The sequence below is a fragment of the Barbatula barbatula genome (assembly GCF_947034865.1).
Source record: "Barbatula barbatula genome assembly, chromosome: 10".
NCBI classification, from domain to species: domain Eukaryota; kingdom Metazoa; phylum Chordata; class Actinopteri; order Cypriniformes; family Nemacheilidae; genus Barbatula; species Barbatula barbatula.
In genome coordinates, this window is record NC_136773.1 from 16,848,194 (window position 1) to 16,865,388 (window position 17,195).

Genomic DNA, 17,195 nt, shown 5'->3' on the forward strand with positions numbered 1-17,195 from the left:
GCATCTCTCCACTTCTGTGATTTAAATGCTGGAGTTGCTTCCGTCCCCCATCTGGCCGACTCTGGTACTGCGTCCACCCTGCCAAGCTGTGTGTGAGGTCTCAGTCTACAGGGAGACAAAGGGCATATTTTTCAGTTTGGAGTCCCTGCAGTGGACTGGAGCTCTGTGGTGCTGTCTTGCCTTGTCAGTGTCACTGTTGAGAAGCGAAAGGGGGCCTGGGGTGGTGTGTGTGTGTGTGTGTGTGTGTGTGATGGGGTCACTCCGTGCTTTTTCTGCAGTCCTATGTTTCTCCTAGCTGTGTTCGTGGCACAACATTGCACAATGGGGACTTTTGTTTGTTGGGGGGTGGAAGCGGAGGCTATTCTGTTTCAATCATTTCTGGAAGTCCTGTGTTTGCGACGTGGTGGGGGCTTAATGCTTCCTGTGGCTGTCTGTTGTTCCCTCTTTTCTTTTTCTAAGCTCTCTCGCCATCTCTCTCTCTGTCAGTCTTTGTGTTACGTTGCTTCTTACTTGCCTGCCTACTCCTTAGGAGTCCCTTGCCTTAAAGGTATAGCTCAACCTTGAATAAAATGTCTGTCATTTAGTTGACCGCCTGTTGTTCCAAACACACATTACTTCCTTTCTTCCACAGAGCAGGAAAGGCAATTTTTTTAATTGTTAAATATATATTTTTTTACATATTATTAATATGAATGGGTACGTTAGCCTGCTAAATAACAAAAAATCACAAATTAAGTATAATTCAAGTGCTCTTTTTAAAAGATTTTAAGGTTTTATTAAAAATCCTCTGAAGGACCAGGTTGAGACCATCTGTCCATCTGCTAGGGCTGGGTATCGATTCTGATGTTTTCGATTTGATTCCGATTCACAAGCTCTTGATTTCGAATCTTATAGATGATTATAGATTTAATACAAATCCTATAGATTTTTCTAAATATCACATTGCAACGATGAATTAAAACATTTAATGACGAGCCACTAACCTGTTTTTTAAACTTTTTAACACACTTGGGTATATTGAAACAGAACGGGCTATTTTACATTTAAGATACAGTATAATAAACAAAATCTCACCCGCATTACAGCTTTTGAGAATCTATATTGAATCGACCTATTAATCGATTTTCAAAAATATTTGCCCAGCCCTACCATCTGCCTTTCTGCATATCTGCACACAAGCCCTGCCTCCCACTAGCTGCATGCTTCACTTTAATCCTCCTGTCGTGCTCCGAGCGCATTTCACCTCTTCCCTGCGCAGAGCTCTCGCAAATGCTTCTTCCTAATCTGACTAAGGGCTAATCTGTTATGGGGTCAGGGGCCAGACAAGGCTTAGAGCCACCAGACTGGGTGACTCACTCCGTCAAACACCCGCCTGCCCTCCCTCCATCTATCCATCACGATGCCTGCGTTGCCAGACGAGGGCCACCTGTCTGCTCTAGAGATCAATGCTGCCAGTGACCAAATCAGCCAATGATTCTCCCTCTCTGTCACACTGTGGCTAGAGGCGTATAAATGCACTTGAAAACCATCTACAAATTTCACAAAAAAGTAATCTACTGGATATCTTTATCATTTCGGCACTGCTTATTTAGTTAGTCTCCTTCTGCTCTTTCTGGCACCTGGATTGGTGCGGCTTCTGTAAAACAGACTCTGAAATGAGAACGAGAGAGATATTGAGTGAGAGGGGCAAACAAACTCTAAAAAGAGGAGGTGAAAGAGGAGAATAATGATGTCACCATCAGCCAATGAGCAGGGTGCACCAGAGAGCATTTATGGGCTGTCAGCTGTCCTCTTTTATCCCCATCACAGTCCACACACACATACACTGTGGCTATGTTCGGAATGGAATACTAACTTGCTACTCGCTGCTTACTCTATGTAGTGTAGTATGCTCACTGCAACAAATCTTTTGCTGAAGTTACTTTCTAGTGCATATTTTTTGCGACCACTTTTTAAGCCAGTTCTACATGAAATTTTAAGCAGCGTTACCTAAAATTCTTTAGTAGGCATTGCTTACATTTTTGAGTAACCCTAATTCTATCCCTAGCAAGTTATTTAGTTTTTTCGGTTGGTGTGACTCAAAATTTTAAGTTGTTTTTACTAACTACCAAAAAAGTCTAGTTTACCCTCATGATAAAATGTTAACTCATTTAGATTAATAGTTTTCTGTTCTTAAAGGGGTCAAATGCCATGGCTAAACCAAATATTATTATTTGCTTTAGATGTAAAACCATGTGTATACACGATTTAAGGTTAAAAACGATGTATTTCCCACATACTGTGCACGGTTGTATCACCTCTTTGCCCCGACTCTCTGAAACACGCTGATTTTTTACAAAGCTCATCGCTCTGAAAAGTGAGGTTTGCTATGATTGGCCAGTTAACCAGTGAGTAGGGATTGATCAAATACTGCAAGCGTGTGACGGAATCGTAACGCCTATTACCATATGTGGAACATCGGGTTCCAAAGCCATTGTACTGACAGGTACACCCACCTTACATGCATATACATTTAAGTGGTATTAGTCAAATCATACCACAAACTGATGGAGATTTGTGGGGGTGTGGTTACACGTGGCATTTCAGTCAGGTCTTTGTGACGATTGCTTTTGACCTGAATATGGAGATCTGGAGTATCTGAAGATCCCCTTCTGGTGATTACTGTGTGCTCTGCAAGGTTTATTTACTTCACCATTATTGTCCTGAAACAAAACAATATATTATATGATATATTTATCATAATATTAATGTACAATAGTATAAAATATACATACTGAAAATTAAAAGAATGTAAAGAAAGCTATGACACGAAACAACAATGTAAAGAATCCATATGAACTCTTATGTTACACACACAGGTCTGCTGCATCATGTGGATTCTGTTTAAGTTCTTACCTAGTTATGTATAAGGTCCTCACTATAAAAAAGGTGTGCCAAGATTTTCTTTAACATTCATTCATGAATTGGCTTTACCAAAATATAAAACAAAGATATCAAAGTCACATAATGGAACCCTACCAGAACTGCCATAGAGTAATGTCACACTAACAAAGTGGACAATATACTGTGTTTTGCTCACTTACACTGCTCCGTAGGCACATTATGCGTTTATTACACACAAAACCAATTAAATAAGTACTACAATATAGTACTACAAAAACTACTACTGTTCCAGCCCCTGCCAGTCCACCCTCCGCCTCGCACTTTAAGCTCACAGCAAACGATCACACCCTTGTTTGTAGTATAATGTTTCAAACAAGTATGTTATTAATTGGCAGGATTAATAATAATTTTGTGTCTTTAATTGTAGCAATAAAGTTTATTTACTTAGCAGATGCAGTGAGAGGATTCGTCACGGTATAAATCCCCCGGACCATAAACGGTACTATTTTTCACACTCGAGTGCACGTGTGCAACTGTATTGCCTTCTTTAGTCATGAAGTTAATGAGGACAATCTATTACAAGTCATTTTTTACCACTTTAAAACAGCTGCTTAGTGTAATCGAATATTTTTAATCCAATCTGTAAGCCTTGTGGGGCAGTTTGTCGTCCTTCGTAACAATAGGGGGTAATAACAGAGTATTACATTCACAGCATCTCTGCTGTTACACTGGGTTGCGTGTGGGTGACTCTTCCATAAACCATTTCGACACATAAGAAATTACATTTTGCTTAATTCTTTGAACCAATAATATTTTGGCATTGTGACATCTCTTGCGTGACAGTTAAGCACCTGTTTGCTTCTGTAAACTCTCATTACCATAATGCACAAAATATTATCTTAGATTAAAATATATCATTTGTATTGCAGTTATTCATTAAAAAATCATTTGTTATGGTCATTTCAATCACAATTTAGAATAATGGGAATTCCTAAACATAATCATAGGCCTTCCATGTTCCTTATCACAACATATCCGTTTACATTTATACATGCAAAACCGCTTCCGAATTGTTTTTATTTGTGATATTGCAGCATCATGGCATGTATTTATCTTAACGGACAACAATTTGTTAGCACAAAATAAGATTGGTTCGTCGGCTTTCATGTGAAATTGCGCCCGTGGCGTTTGGCTTCGGATTTGAACCGTCGGTTCTGTGTCCCACTTATCAATAAAGACAAAATCTCATCAGTCCATTTCCCATGAAAGCTCGGAAAAACAAAGCTATGAAAGAAAGAGGAGAGGTCGAGCTTCCTCAGCTCACTTAAACCAGCTGCTGCCTCTGAGGGTGATTGTACCGTGGGTCTCGTCCCCTCTCAGAGAACAAAAAAGGGCCACACGCGAGCTCTCTGCTTCTCTCCCAAAATAAATAGAGAAAGGGAGCAGAGGAGTCTGTATATGTGTGTTGTGCCAGATGCTGAATGATAAGTAGACACCAGTCTCTCGCTTCAACTTGGAGATGATAGCCAGACCAGTAGCAGACTCTAACACTGTGCGACGACCCAAAACTAGACAAGGCAGGACAGTGTCGAGGAGAAGCGTTGAGCCCTGTTTTTTTTCCCAAAAGAAAGGAAGAGATACTGCAGAGGGTGTTTGGCTGTGTTATCGAGTGCGTAATGCTGTGCCCTTGACAAACTCAGCTTAAGATTCACTGGAAAAAATAGCACAGTCATCTGGCTTTTGGTCTCTCTTGAAGTTGATGAATGTCGATCTTTGTTTTTCTCTCATGTTCATATTCGCACATGCTTGTGCATGTACGACATTTTTCCACCAACTAATACTGAAACTGAACAAATGGTCAGTGAAAAAATGTTGATGAACTTTTAAAGGTATAGAGCTACGGCAGTCACGTGACCTATTCTGTTTTCACCGCCATATTGGCAGGCAAGGACAACCGGGAGCCAATATGAAATGAATGGTGTCAGCATGAGAGTTCCCCGCGCACATTAATTCAGAAGACATAGACCTGTGTTTTGCTAAATTTTATAGATTAAACATAACAGATTATGCAATTATTATTATGCCCCCGGTGTGCTTTTAACGTGTATCAATAAAGAAACGGAAAGCTCTTCTGACCTGCAGGATCCTAATATCTACAACTATCTCCTATCAACTTACTACTCCGGAGAATCTTTAAAAGCCTGGAGTGAAAAAATTTACATACATTTTGTAAGGGTTATTCAACTTTGGAGTCTGCCAGCTTTAACCTGCTTTGTCGTCATTGGAAGGTTACGTCAATTGTTAGCTAACGTAATCGACCCTAGCTGTTCTTGTTTGTAGGTAGCAAGCCTAGCTATATCACTGATCTTGCAGATTTAACATTTCCCCAAAAAATAGTAAGATTAAAGTCTAAACTGTATGGTTTTAAATGATTGTTTAACCACTGTCGATTCTAACACTACAGCGGCTCTAGCAGTCTCCTGATAGTTCAGATTGCATGTCTTCATTACCTCCGTAGCTTTCTTGTCCCTGTTTGTCACCCTCACACCCTTCATACACCAGACGCGAGCTGCGTGACTTGACACGACAGATGCCTTGTTCTTAATAAGTTGGTCTGGTTGCATCAGTGTGGACCAAATTTTAAATTTGAATGGGTTCTATTGTCTTTTTCGTGTCACGCCACGTCACGTCACGTTCAGTGTAAGAAAGTAAATGTATAATAAATATTATATTAGCTATTGTTTTGTATGTGTTTAGCAAGTTTTTGGATCCCTCCTACCAAAAATGTAAATGTACATAATTTAGATTATATGTTAATTAAATCTTACATTTTTTTTAAATAATAATAAAACATTAATAAAAAGAGTTTCTATTTACTATAATAAATAGAAAATTTATTAATTAGATAATGTCAATATTATGATGTTGTTTAATGTTAATTGTTTTAACCTATCAAATTGGCAAGTCAAAAATGACGACTTTTAGGTTCATTTTATTTTAACAAAAAATATGATTGGATTTGATATAAGATTTTTCCATCTAATTCAATGAAAGTAAATGAAAGTGTCATGCACATTGTGACAGCCACATCCATTTAAACACAATTTGGAGATTTGCTGTCTGCCATCTGTCAGATTAGCAGGTCACAAATGACCTTGTCAGTTTTAGTGGGTAAAGCTGCATCGGTTTATCTAGGTTCAAGAGCTCGGTATACGACTTCCGCCATCATCTCTGTTACAAGTTAAGTTAAGCCTAAATATTAATGCTCTTGTGGATTGCTGTCTCCCAATAAATGTAAAATATAACCATTCTGCTTTGATTCCTGGTGTTGTTCTACAAAAGGGGTGTTGGTGGTGTGTTTTCACTGTGCCAGGATGAAGAGTGTGCCAGTGGTTTTGAAGTTGTTCTACAAGGCTTCTAATGACTGTCCGCAGAAACAGGGCCAGACACAGAAGCAATCCACTGAACCCCAAGACTCCTGGTTGAGTCTGAGACGAGACTTGCTGAGACTGTGCACATGAAAGAGCGATAGCATGTGTGTAATGCACCTTTGTTTGCATGTATCTTGATAGCTGATATAGTAAATCACAAAACTTCCTTATTCCAGATTTGTGAGCACCTGTAGCATGCATAGAATTCCTGCATAAATGTGTTGACATGTAATTTTTGCGTATAGACTGAGGAGTTTTATACGCAACTGTATGCGTTTCTGTGTGAGAGTGTGTTGATTTGTGAAGCAAGTCTGTGGTTCCCAGACAGAAGTGGGGTGTTTTCTATAACCCCCCCATCAGCCGGGCAGCGAGCAAGCTCATGGCTGCCAGGAAACACAGCGCATTTAATGAAGCAGATCTGGGAAGTGAAGTATTTTTAGCAAACTCTTGTGCTGAGAGGAAACACCTCCAAAGCAGTGGAAAACCAATATAAAACCTCCCGCCTCCCTCGCTTTATGAATCAGCCCGTGGCCCGTGTCCCTCTGGTTTTCGAGAACTGCCTGGTTTGTGGGAGCCTATGTGGGCATGGAACGCAGTCTGGGTGCATGTTTATATAAAACTATGTACACTGTTCAAATATGATATTTTTTCTACAATATTTTGGAATACTGCTGAATCTGAAGTTCTACTTTAGCAAAAACATCAAACTGGCTGTGCAATTCAAAAATGAAATGCTTTATAATCATGAGATTCTAGATCCTTGGATTTTAAGGTCATTAATCACACTTTTTTAAACACACTGTACTAAAGGTTAAATGTGCTTACTTCCATTGACGCTCAAAATATTTAAAATGATTTAGATCACGAGGCGAAGAAACATGGACCATCGGGTTTTGTCCATGCCATGGCTGCATGCTCTCCTGAAAGCCAAAAGTGGGACATATCAAATATTAATAAACTCAGTCCAAAGTTTATTTTAAAATCAACTTTTCACTTGAAAATATGCAAATTAGCATCTATTGGATTTAAAGTTGGATTTGTCATGAATGGTGGCTATGTTTACTTCTGCACGGTGTGTGCTGAATAAAAGTTCTATATACATCTTATAAGCCAACATCAAGGGCTATTAATGATCTGTCCTCATGACATTAAACGTCTGCATTTAATTTTATCAAATAGTCCTTCCGTGTCCCCATTTATTCTCAGGCAGACTTAAACAGTTGTATGTGCATGGTTCAGAATGTATCTTATTCCAAAGCAGATTGTCAAAGAATAGTTTCTTACAAATCCCCTGCTGAACAAGCCATAGGTGATGGTGGCAAGACAAACTCCCTAACATTTTCAATACATGAGGAAGAAACCAGAGAATCAATCGAAGTAGCAGACAGCAGGTGTCCAGACCACTTACACCTGCCAAGATCATCAAGCATCCGGGTTTGAGTGTGGAAAACATCCACCTCTCCTTATGTAATGTTGTGGTTTTTCAGGGTGTCTAGAGTGATCTGCCCTGGGCTCCCAAGTGAGATTGTGTGTCCGGATAAGGATGTGGCTTGATGGAGCCAGGGGTCCTACCGCAGGTCCTCTTAAGGTCTGTGGCTGTGAAGAATAAGACTAACAAGCTGTTCCTCAGAGCACCGTCTCCGTAGTAACCTGAGAGTGGATGAGCGGACATGCATGCACGCACACACACACATAAGCGCTCATGGGTACATGATGCCGTATATGTGCAGATCGCAGGGCATTGCTGATCTATAACGTGCCTGTGGAGTAATTATTTTTCAATTGTTCAATTATGTTAAATATTTTTTGTTTATAACCGATATTATACAATGGCATCTTACTGATCTTCCTACTAATCATTTAAGACTAAATCATCTGAGCAGCAACAAATCTTTCTTATTCGGACGCAATGGGTTTAATTAATTAAGAACAGATCAGAGAAGTTCCTGCAGAAAAAAACATTTTAATAGGCCAATTGTTGTATAGTTATTTACTTACTTACTTAATAATTTAATAACCAAATTTAATAATTAATGATATTAAAACGGGTCAGTTTATTACTGGGTCACTCTCCTACTCTTTCTAATTGTTTAATATTTCGTCTCGGACAACATTTCATCAAGCGCGCGCGCGCGCAGTCTAGCCGCTGGCTGGAAAGAGTGCATATCTAGTTACCATGGTTACAGCCCCGCCCTCCTGCCTCCACACCAAGCAGGTGTTACCATTTTTCCATTTTTCTACTTTAGTCAATGGGATGCCAGTCATTGAGGACCCGCCCCCTCTGGTCTCCAATTGGCTCACTCGTTCACCGCGTATCCCAGCACCCTCACGATTTACTATCAAACCACAGATGCCGTACAGAAGGTTGTGTTGTGCGGATACATTTAAGCACGATGCGTGCATTTATCCATAATACCATTTTGATATAATGTGTTCTTGTTTTAAGCATTTCGTAATTATTATATAAAAATATATAAAAGGCGCTTATAAATGTAAAAGATGAATGTGCAAAAACACGTCTTCGTGTCATTATAACCAGGTCTGGCGTGGCTGTACCAGACTGTATATTAAAACCCCGTGAACACAATATATTACCACAAATTGCTATGTAAAATTGAAGTATTTATTTGTAACGTATAAGAACGGAGAGAGACGTGTGTCTAAATCACTTTAATAGGCGTGTAAGATGTTTATTTGACCAATCCTTCCGTTTTCTACTCTTGTTTAAAGGCGGTTTAGTTTTTTTCATCACATCTCTTAGAAGTGTCATCCGCAACATCTGCACATGCAGCCTGCAAAAGAAACCGAAAGCCGTGTCGACGTACGCAATATGAACATCCTACTGACGTCTGCGTGTGTCGTATTGTGCTCGCCCCCGGTAGATTTGCTCTGCGTCATAGGGAGGGCATTCGGTATGCTGCCTCTACCGGGGCCTCTCGCTGGGTCACGTTATCCCATATCTAAGATTACAAACATATCTCGAACGTACGTGCCCGCGCCAGTATGCGCGCGGAGACTGCTGCAGCAAAATAGCGGAGATGAGCGGCAGTCTCGCGCGTATACGCCATGAGAATGAGGTTGACTTTATTTCTCCTCCATAATGGTATGCGGTTTGATGCGCGTGCAGCGTGACGCACGAGAGTATGCGAGGCAGTACGTTGCGTCGTGGTTTTTAGCTTCACGCAACACTACTGAGGCACTCGAGCCAAACAGCACATCGTGCATTAATGACAAAATACTGCCTTGAATCGTTGAAACAAAACAAACACTGTATGCACGGATGAAGCAGTGTGTCTTGAGTAATATTTTTTAAGGCAAAATATGTTGCTTCCATCTAGGTGCCATGACCAGTATCCCAAAAATGTGTTTTTGTGGTTGGAGCAAAACCCAAGATGATTATTCTACTCCCTGTTTTGAACATCCTAGTTATTCTTTACATAACCCGCCGAGTTAAGCTTTAAGACGGGGTGGCATCCAAGTGTGTCATTGGGTGTGTACAGGAATATTAACATTGCAACTGCCAGTACAGAAAATATTGTGTTTTCTCTTTTTGTATGAAAAACAATTTTTGGACAAATGTATACTGTTCATCTCATTGCGGAGGTTTGGACAACAGCAGTGACTCCTGTGCAATGTCTCCAGTCGGCTTTACAGACAGGCTGTGCTGTTCAGCTCAGTGCAGTGTGTGTGTGTGTGTGTGTTCTCTGCACAGCTGGTCAGAGAGGTCAGTAAGCAGTTGTCTCCCTCATGACTACTCAAAGGAGCAGACAGGGTTAGTCACATCAGGACCATCACGCCACAGGGTCCTGTGCATGTGGCTGTTTGTGTCCGTCATGCACGTGGCCATCAAAAGTTTTCCGCTCAACATGACTAGAAACCAGAAACGAACTGAACTTGTCTGTTGAACTATGTAAACTTCCTTGTTAGGTAATTCAGCCTCCGTTTGGAAGTAGTGGAAACCCACCGTGCCTGGCATAGCTGACTGTAGAGCCCAGTGTGGAAATAGGCGCACAGACTATAAATTAAAGACCACATGCATAATGCTGTCAGTTAGTTTGGTCAGTTCCGAATGCAAATGGTGTTTTTGTATTTTTTTTCAGCCCAAATTGTACTTCTTTCCATTGAAAGAAATGTGTGTCTGGAATATTTTCCAATGAAGGCATATTTGGATGTGATATGGAGAGCTGTAGTGTGCTTGCCTGGGGTGCCCCCTTTTGGTGGCATTCCAAGAAATGAAAAACTTCCTGTTTCCTCTCCCCCACTCACTACAGCTGTATATGTGAAAGGATAAGCGAGTACAAGAGACTATGGGTCCTTGTGTTTAGGTTTAGCTTTGTAAAGCTTTAGCTTAATTCAATTCTGAACTAGTTAGAGGTATTTATGGCGACGTGAGCATGTCCTTTAGAGCTGGAGGAAAAGCTGGAAAAGTGCTGCTATTAATAGACCATAAAAGGGCCATGAAGCTATTTATGGAAATGCAGTTCTCATTTACAGCTCTATGTAATGCTCTGTTATATATGTTTGGTATGTTAAAATATGTGTCTAAAACCAATTTATACGAAAAGTTTACCCAAAATAAAATTGATTTTATTTAATTAATCTGTATGCTTTCGTTCTTCTGCAGAACACAAAATATATTTTGAGGTACATTGATAACCAAACAATATTGAACCACATTGACTTTTGTGTTCCACAAAAGGAGTCGGGTTCAAACAACTTGAGATGAATAAATGCTGACTGAAGTTGTATTTTATGGTGAACTATTCCTTTAATATGCGTGGCTTTATGGGTATTCTGTGTGTAGATTGATACATTCTTTTGATTATCTGCTGCTTTAGGAGATTATCTGATATTCAGTTAAGGAGTTAAACTAAAGAATGTTCTGGTAATTTCAGCAGGGTGGCTTATGATGTGTGCAGAAGAATGCAAAGCATTTTAACTGGCAGGAGGAGCTGGATAAACTTCTCAAAGTCCAATTACGTCCCTGCTGATGTTTGCTCCACGTAGAGAGCTAGGATTGTGTAAAATCACGTCCCGGGTCTAAGGGATCCTCTCTGCAAAATGTAGCTTTAAGCAGATAGGAAACTAAGTGAGGGTTAAGACATACACAATGAAAGTAGTGGTGACGTGCCTCTGAGAAGCTTTTGTTTTAATAAAAATATGAACAGGGAGTAAAAGCGACCTTGTGATGCAAAGAGACGTGGTGTTCTTGCTCTGTTGTTCTTGACGGGTTGTGCACGAAGGCACGGTGGTGCCTTAGGCATGTGGCCAAGCTTTCATGCGGCCCTGCGTTTACCCGCCTTGTTTTGGGTTATACCTTTAGGTGCATCATGTGCGTTTTTTCATCCCTTTTTTACTCTTGTCTGAACCCGATCCAGCCATTGAAAGGCTGATTTATATTTTCCATCACACAAACAGGCTGAATTGCAGCACGCATTAACTTGGTCACGACACGCGCCGTGATCAGTGTTCATTTTCCCAGTAACGTCATGCCGCATGATATGAGCTCGTAAATAAAAGAGGAAAATTTCCATGTAGATGTTTCTTGGCTGTGCCCCTGCCAGGCGTAGAGCCAGGAGTCTGTTGCTGGGCGACCAGGAGTGCTGTGCCATGAGGCTTAGTTCCCTCTTCATGTTGAGCCGATGACGCTGGCTGTCTAGTTAGTCCCACCTCAGGCTACAGCCCACCCAAGCAGTTTCTTCAACAGTGGCTGCACGTATGCTTTTCCAAGACCTGACAGTTTATGATTCCTGGACTAGAGTTAAAGTTAATTTAAGTGGAACAGAAAACAATAACAAAGGAGCAAGAAGCAAGTGGAATTTTTTATTAGATATATATAGAAGTTTAATATGAAGTACTTTTTGTTAAATATTAGAGTGAAAAATAAAGAAAATCAAATGTTTCTTCAAGTGTGATTTTTGTCATATGTCAGTCTTAAAAGTTTTTTATGTGGTCATTTGTGTAGTGACACAGCACAGACTCCATTTTTCTCTTTTACGCTCATACACAGGGCCTGTTTTCCATTGCTCAAGACAAGTGATTCCATTGGAATTTTTTATTGATCCCACATTTGACAACAAGGATCCCTAGACTCTCCTTAGCACACACGGAGCACGTTCAACATGGCTTGTTGCTGAAAGCCTAATTTGAAACACGCTCCCTTTCCTGCACAAAAGTTGTACTTTCTCACACTTTTATCAGAAGCCAATCTCTTGGAAAAAGCCATACGGAACGTTTCGTGTTACATGATGATGTCGGGATCCATTCCTTTAATGCAGCCGAATTGTTTGTCAAAGCCCGATTACAGAACGCCTCCAAACTGAACTTTTTGTTTGTATGAAAAAGACAGTTCAAAGGCTTTGTTTGAAAGGATGATTTGAGGAAGTAAAGAATCGATGCAATTACAAGGATTTGAGTTGAGAAATTGTTTGTCCTGTACAAATCATCTGGAAATCTATCAGGGTCCTTGTTTTTCTGTACCAGGCTTGGTGCATTGTTACTATATATGCTTTAGTTCGTGGTGAAGCGGAGTACACTGTTATTTGTTGAAAATATCTGCTTCTCATGACAAAGGCCCACCACAGGGCCGTGGCTGCTCATTGGGCGCAGCTTGACAAGATGTTTCCACAGCTTATAGTTCAAACATCAATCCGTTTTCTTGCTAGACTTTTTGGCTTTGCTCCTTTCTCAACCCTTTCTGTCCCTCCTAAATTCCCTTAACAGGCTCTAACTGTAATAATATTTATCTGTAGTGATTCCAGAGCTGCAGTTTACCAACCAGGCTGGCACACAGCAGCGCCAGGCCCTGCCCGCTTCCGTCCTCTCCATGCTCTGATTCATAGCCATCCTCAGACACTTTTATTTTATAATTAACTGATCCTAAAGCTGGCGCCCTTCTTACTCCGGAACACACACAGAGACAGAAATTAATTTAAATAATACACAGATGCACATTCAAACATGAATTCTGGACCTCAGAAAGCATCATGAATAAACTCAGTCTTCCTTTTTCAATGGCACTAACCTACATCATATTCTTGTGTTTCTCCTCCAGTGTGTCCAGAGAAGTGTGAGAAGAGGGCATGCACAGATTCGGGCGAGTGCTGTCACCCCCAGTGTCTGGACAGCTGCACCGAACCCAACGACGATATGGCGTGTGCTGCCTGCCAGCATTACTCTCACGAAGACCATTGCGTTGAGGACTGCCCACCGGGCACCTACAAGTTCGAAGGTTGGCGCTGCATCACCATGGAGGTGTGTGCTCAAGTTCACCTGCCCAACGAGGTGTACTTTGTCATCCACAACGGAGAGTGTATGCCCGATTGTCCACCGGGATTCACCCGAAATGAGACTCTGAGGTATGCTGGGTATAGGATCTCCTCCAGACACAATTATGATGATAAATTTTACACATGACACAGTAACACTTGGTTTAGAGATGATGAAAGAGATGACTTGCGGTCCAGTGAGTGAGTCATATGTTAGTTGTCGCAGGATGGATCCAAAAAGATAGCTCATGAGATCAGACGTCATACGTCTTTATGGCTGATTTATTAGAAAGATTACCGTGGTAAAATTACACAACACACAGCCTCTCGTGGCTTATTGGTTTGATTTATGAAGTTTTATGATGGTTAAGATTTATTTATCAGCTTTGTTGCCCTGCTGGCACTGTTTCATGGGGAAAAACTCATGATAGAGATAATCTGGTTAGAGGAGATTGTAATTAAAGTTCCCTAATCTTTACTCGTTTTTGGCTCTTTTTTGGTGAAACTTTAACAGAAATAGTGTTGTTGACTTATCACTTCATTTAGTTTTCTGTGTCACATTTCACGTGCCTGTTGCATAGGCTATTTATAACTTAAAACTGTCCAGACCTGGTTTTGATTCTGTGCTGATTTAATGATTCTCCTTTCACATAAAGCCCAGGGTTCAAGCGAGGACGATGTTAAACGTAAACACCTCATAAACCAGCGACCTTGTGTTTGTCAAAAACAAGTCTAAATATACTTAATGTTTTGGTGAAACAGAATAATCCAGTCAAGGTTCACTTGCATTTGCCTACTTGGAGTACGTGTTGCTGTGGTCTGTACTTGATATTCTGTCTCTCTCTCTCTCTCTGTCTGTCTGTCTCTCTCTCTCTCTCTCTCTCTCTCTCTCTCTCTCTCTCTCTCTCTCTCTCTCTCTCCCCACCTTCAGTATGTTTTGCAGCGCATGTGACGGAATGTGTGATAAGGTCTGCGAATCGAAAACAATTGACTCTGTGGATGCTGCTCAGTCCCTGCAGGGCTGTATGGTCATCAGAGGCAACCTGCACATCAACATCCGGCGGGGCAGTAAGTTTCTCTCTCTCGCTCTCTCTCCATCCTCCCTCAGAATCCCCAGATGTACCTGTAAGAACAATGACAGAGAAGACAGATTCAGACCTGAGTCACCCACCTGGAAATATCAGGGAATATCAAAATTATGATTTTCAAGTCATAAACATGCAATTTACTTTTACGCATTTTGGCAGACGCTTTAATTCAAAACCGCTTACAGTCCTTTCAAGAAAACTATTATGTAAGCTTTACATACAAGTATTAATATATGACCTTTTTGCTGCTTACCCAGTGCTCTATCAAGTGAGCAACAAGTCTTAAAGTGGTTATTTGACATGGCTAAAACGAATATTATTATTGCTTTAGATGTAATGCAATGTGTATACACGATTTAAGGTTTAAAAATGCTGTATTTTCCACATACCGTGCATGTTTGCCTCTCAAAAATGCGCTGATATTTAACAAAAGATATTTCCGACGAATCACTCCTTTAAAACATATCAAACCTTCATTTCTTTGTTCAAATTTAGCTTTGCTCTGTTAGACAGTTGCAGCTCGTGCAGAAACGAATCAACCAAGCATATCACCTCTGTCCTTGGGTGTCTGCAATGGCTTTCAGTTGCATTTAGATTTAAGGGTGTTTGCAGACGCCCTTATTCAGTAATCATGAATGACTGGAAAGATCACTGATACTAATCAAGGTTATTGTAGTTATTATAGATTATTATAGCCAAAATACTATTTGAAAAACTTGAACAACATAAACATTAGAAAAGTTTAACTGAAATTGAAGAAACTGGTAATGTCTAAGCCTAAATACCAAATAAATCTAATTTATATTGCAATTTGAAAATTAGACAAACAACAAAATTACAAAGCATGTAACACATCTGCTTAAAATCAAAGTAAAATTACAATAAAAACTGAAAATGTGAAATTAAATCTAATTAAAAATAGTAATAAACTTTCAGTAAATTCAAAACTAAAACAAGAGCTGCAAGCAGCACCACCGGGGCTAAGCCCACACTTTGCGCCGCTTTACCCAGCATACCCACCACACCCAGCCCACACTTCCCCCAGCGTACCCACAACATGAAATGAGGCAGTAGAGCAAAAGTAGCAGAAATACAGTATATTGGAGGAACAGATTCTGTTTGAATATATTTACATGTAAACCACTTTAAGTTTCACTACATACATCGCACTTTATTTTAATTCATTACTAAAATGACATTAAATTTAGTTTGTTTACATACTTGCACTATTTGTGCACAAACTTGCAAATTGAAATGTATAAATGCGCAACACGAGCTTTGAACCAGCGACCTCTTACACACGAGACTTGCAAATTTATCAGGTGCACCACTTAGTTGGCTTGCTTCACCAGCAGTGTCCAAGGGTAAAAAAAATAAAAAGAGAAATATCTCACGAACACTAGGTGGCCCTTGCTTGAAACTTCATGTGTACATTTGGGACCACAATTGGTGACGCGTGTCCAATTTGGTGGCGATATATCATGATTTATGACAAATTTCAAAATGGCGGACGACCTAATCGTACTCACCCTATCCGGCACGATTCAAGGAATATCCCATATTTTTCTTGAATCACACAATAAGGCTCACGAGCCACTAAAGCTCTGAACAGTCTGATATTGAACAGTTGCTGCCGCCCATGTATCACTCACACAGTGATGAAGTGATGAGTTACTGCAGACAGTGTTTGTCCTGTGGGATTTGGTTTGTGTTTCTAGTGTCATGTCTCTATTTCCCCAGATAACATTGCATCTGAGCTGGAGAATTTCATGGGGTCGATCCAGAAAGTTACTGGATATGTCAAGATCAAACACTCGCAAACTCTGGGCTCGCTGTCCTTTCTCAAGAGCCTCCAATACATTGAAGGGGAAGAGCTGACGGACCAGTAAGACTTTAAGCACTTGACACCAGCTTAACAGTGCACACTTCAACTATCGTCAAGATGTTTTTAATGATGAATGATTGATATTGTACAGTATTCATGCTACATGTCTCAGTGTTTTTTGTCTGTCTGTGTGTGACTGCATCTGGAATGTGTTTACAAAGTTTTTACAATGAATTTATAGTGTAAACAGCTTGATTTATCATCATAGTCTTGTGGACGTCATTCTGACATGTTACGCTGTGATGTTACAGGCGACTCGAGTCCAAGGTCCTTTACCAAAATCGTTTTGTCGCATCATACGTTTTTATTTTCAGCGTAGACAGAAAAATGCTTGTTGCTGGGAAAATGTTGCATTGTTCCAAGTCAAGACGCATTGTCAGTTGCATGTCTGAGACAAACAGAAGAGCATAAATGTTTCTTTTAGGACTCATTGCCCTTCACAATCCTTTATTGTAAAACGTTTCTTCAAGGGTTTCCATAGAAACGAGAGCAATAAAACGACATCTCTGTTGGAATGTACAGTGCAGAAACCTCTGCATCGTGTTGCTTGACAGGCTGCAGACCGGACAATTCAACTCATACATACATACACTGTACAAATACACAGAAAGTGATTTACTATAATTCAATTCTGTGGTGT

At 40.3% G+C, this 17,195-nt stretch overlaps 1 protein-coding gene across 1 annotated transcript in view; it reads left to right on the forward strand.

Moving 5' to 3' along the window:
* Positions 1–17,195, forward strand: part of igf1ra (insulin-like growth factor 1a receptor) — a 76,374-nt gene that overhangs the window by 34,905 nt on the left and 24,274 nt on the right. The window contains exons 3-5 of the mRNA XM_079465230.1: positions 13,369–13,672; positions 14,514–14,650; positions 16,411–16,555. Coding sequence (XP_079321356.1) covers positions 13,369–13,672; positions 14,514–14,650; positions 16,411–16,555 — 586 coding nt within the window. The remainder of the gene's footprint in view (positions 1–13,368; positions 13,673–14,513; positions 14,651–16,410; positions 16,556–17,195) is intronic.